Here is a 3880-nt window from a genome sequence, read left to right on the forward strand (position 1 = left end):
ATTGATTCCATAATTTGTAGAGGCTAGAGACTAAATCAACCATGCTTAACTCCCATGTACACCTCCCTCTCTCATGTCCATAATCAAATGTACATACTAAAAAGTCTCTCTTACATATGAATAGAATTTTATCGTTGAAATAATCCTGATTTAAAAGCTTGATTGTGCAAAGTTTAGCCTTTGAAAATTGAAACTTGAAAGTAAACATCTAGCGTACACATCATTTGAAGGCCATCTTTTAAAAGCATACCTTCAAGTCAAAGGGCAAGGGCTTTTTTTTCTAATGAGATTGTTGTATTAATAAATACGAAACTAAGTTATTTACAGGAACAAGGCCAAGTGCCTCAAGGTTGTGGATAGACACCTTCAAGAGAAAATATGGCCCTCACCTTGAGAACAAAGGTTGCTTTTGTTTTATTGGGCTACCAGGCTTTTTGGACGGGATGTGGATTCATACAAGCAACAAATAGCACAAAGACGCGTGGAGTGAGTAAGCACCTAGGAAAATTTGATTGAAAGAGAAGTTATCATTATCTCGAGTTCGTGAAGTGGATTACCCTTTTGTGAGCATTGCCCGTGTAGACTTTCTGGACTCTTCACTGTAGTAGCCTACATGAATGGTTTAGGCGCAAATTGCAATACGCGGATAGTCTAGGAATACTTCTTTTGAATGTGGGCTTCAAGGGATCGTAAATACCTTAAAAGAATTGGTCGCCTTTCAGCAATCATCATCTCGTCTGGGTTTTCTCGGTCTTGGGTTCACGAGCAAACGTCATTTTGCGCGTCAGGTTTTATCTGGTGGCCCGGGAGGTCCTGTGCGTGCCCTTATATATGTAGCTATATGTCTCCAGTCGCATAGCTGTGAGTGAAGAATTCGTAAGACTTGAGTGTCTCTCATTTGCTTCTGATTAGCCTCCGGGTGACTTATATGCGTAGCCAACATAGCTGTGAGTGAAGAATCATAAGACCTAAGTGTCTCGCATTTGCTTCTAATTAGCCTCTGAGACTAGACCACTTTCGCTTACCATCTTGTTATAAACCTATCATCATGGAGCCTTCCAAGGCTCACCTCCAATCTCAGCTGCTCCTGATCCTGCTCACCTCTGTTGTCGTTGCCTCTGCAACCGTCTTGCCTGTGCCTCCACCCGTGCATTGCGGTGCCACCGAGTGCACGGTATCCACCTTTCAACACCAGTGGGCTGACAGCACTCCTTGCAGAGCTGCCATGGCCGTTTATCCCACCTCGGAGGAGGAGCTCCTCCGGGCAGTTGCATATGCAGCAAAGACCCAAACCAAGATCAAAGTGGTAAGCAAGGAGGCACACAGCTTCCTCAAGTTGGTCTGCCCAGGTGGTGATGATGGCTTGATCATAAGCACACGGGATTACAACTCTCGCATCATCGTCAATGTCACACAGAAGACTGTGACAGCTGATGCTGGGGTGATGTTGAGAGATCTCGTAGATACTGTAGCCAAATTTGGCCTAACTCTACCACACACTCCTATCTGGGATGCAGTCTCTGTGGCTGGTATGATAAGTACAGGATCCCATGGCAGTAGCTTCTGGGGGAATGGCAGTTGTCCTCATGATCGAGTCATCGGGATCAGATTGATCACAGCTGCACCTCAAGAAGAAGGTTACGTGAAAATAAGGGATTTATCAAGCAAAGATGAAGATCTGAATGCCGCTAAGGTCTCTCTCGGAGTGTTGGGCGTCATTTCCCAGGTCACATTTCAGTTGGAGTCCATGTTCAAGAGGTCTGTGGCATTCGATATTCGAGGTGACGAGAACTTGGAATCTGAGATACTGGACTTTGCAAAGCAGCATGAATTCGCAACAGCTTACTGGTATCCTTCCTCTGGGAAAACTCTGTTCAGACTAGATGACAGAGTGAGTGTGGAGGAAGAGGGAGATGGAGTTATGAAAGACCCCTTTCTGGACCAAATCGAGGTGCAAGTCATCGAGAGCTTGGCATTAAACTGTAAGTTATATACTCACTAATCATGGGGGAACCTCTCACTTCACTGCAGCAGAGTGGGGTGTGTGTGTGCTCTGTGTGATCATATGGTGTAGGCAGCTACTACTGCACCTGCTGATTCTTTGCATGCTCTGAGACTGAATATGCATTGACAGGCTATGAACTGATCCTACAGAACTGATGTAGCACTCATGTTCATTTTGTTTGTGCTCTAATTAAGGCAGGCATGTACTCTGCATGTGTAACTAGGTTCCTCCCAAATTGATAAAGTCGATGTGCATCACCACTAGTGACCATATTGTCTTGTTCCATCCCTTTCTTCCAGGGAAAGCATCAAACACAAGGGACAAGATTGGCGATTTCTGCATGCAGGGGGATGGGATATTGAATCACCGCTATCAGACAGGGGATGGCTATGTCAACTCCAGGGATAACATCTTCACAGGTTACCCAGTTGTTGGCTACAATAACCTGATGCAGACGGGTGGCGGCTGTGGTCGGGAGGCCGGCTCACAAGTCTCGATCGCGATGTCGTCGGACATGGTGGAATTAATCAGTGACGACGTTGTTGCAGGGGCCCACGCTATGCATGATCTGCACTATAACATGTACAGCATGGCTGATCGGAGCAGGAAGCTCTCCACCTGTGTGTGGAATCCTCTGATAAAGGGCCTGTCTTTCCACTACATATCCATCGCAGTACCTGCGTCGAGGATCGGCGAGGCGATTGTCGAGGTGAAGAAGCTCCGGGAAGCGGACCCGCAGGGACTGTGCGGGGTGGCGCAGTTTGGGGGGATCTGGATGCGTTTCGTGGGGGCGTCGGAGGCGTACCTGGGGGAGCGCGAGGACGCGGTGATGTGGGAGATGATAGTCGGGAGGTCCAGGGAGCCGCTGCCGTACACAGGGGCGATGCAGGAGGTGGAGCAGATGTTGCTGGGGAGATATGGGGGGAAACCGCACTGGGGCAAGAACAGGCACCTGGCGTTCGAGGGTATGGCGAGCAAGACGCAGGACATGGACCGCTTCTTGGCGGCGCGGGAGAGGTTGGATCCTCTTGGCCTGTTCTCTAACGAGTGGTCCGATGCCGTGCTGGGCATCTCGACTACTTCATCACCATCTTCTTTTTCTTCGTCATCCTCGTCGTCGTCTCGTCGACCTGTGCAGATCCTGCGCAATGGCTGCGCCCTCGACGGGCTGTGCGTGTGCAGAGATGACTCCCACTGCCTCCCTGCCAAGGGCTTCTTCTGCCGGCCTGGCCTCGTCTACAAGGAAGCTCGCGTCTGCAGATACGAAGAAGAAGCAGAAGACCGCGCCGCCCCAATCCAATAAAGCCTATACGTTCCCTGCCAGAGTAGCTTTCTTCACCGGTGTTTTCTTACCCGTGAAGCACGAGCTGCCACCTTCCCAAAGGCTGCTGCAGTGTGTCACTGGCTTTAGAGCTTATAAATTTGTACAAGCTGGCCGGCATGTCCGCTAACCGCGGTTGGCATCATTGCAAAGTTTACGAGTCTAGCACTGTTACATCATCACGAAGCTCACAAGGTTCCCACCTCACTCGCTTCCCATTTGTATGAGCATAACAAATACCACGCTTTGCCTGCAGTAAGCGGCATGCTCCAAGCATGTGCATTTTAAAAGCTTCTTGAATCTATGAACAAATTCTTAAATATTGAATGTAAGTTTTAGGTGAGTCAAACTATGCGACCTTTATTATCATTCTATTGGCTACTCATTGTTTATTAAGCGTTGTGTGGAAATGCATCATTATGACATTGGACATGCCTCAATAATATCATATCAACAACTCAATTGAAGAGTTGCCTTGCCAGGCCAAATACAGAGAACTAGTGTCGATCCTCATCAGAATTTAGAAGCAGCCCTCTCCCATTACGAAGGAAGAC

At 48.2% G+C, this 3880-nt stretch overlaps 1 protein-coding gene across 1 annotated transcript; it reads left to right on the top strand.

Moving 5' to 3' along the window:
• Positions 1–678: 678 nt before the first annotated feature.
• Positions 679–3676, top strand: LOC148011241 (L-gulonolactone oxidase 5-like). Its single transcript, XM_087670819.1, has 2 exons — positions 679–1982; positions 2305–3676. The coding sequence occupies exons 1-2, from the start codon at positions 1049–1051 to the stop codon at positions 3306–3308; spliced, it is 1938 nt and encodes a 645-aa protein (XP_087526945.1). The 5' UTR covers positions 679–1048; the 3' UTR covers positions 3309–3676.
• The last annotated feature ends 204 nt before the right edge of the window (positions 3677–3880 follow it).

Source organism: Lygodium microphyllum, chromosome 28 (genome assembly GCF_053477565.2).
Source record: "Lygodium microphyllum isolate KBCC chromosome 28, Lygodium_microphyllum_v1.1.10, whole genome shotgun sequence".
NCBI classification, from domain to species: Eukaryota; Viridiplantae; Streptophyta; class Polypodiopsida; order Schizaeales; family Lygodiaceae; genus Lygodium; species Lygodium microphyllum.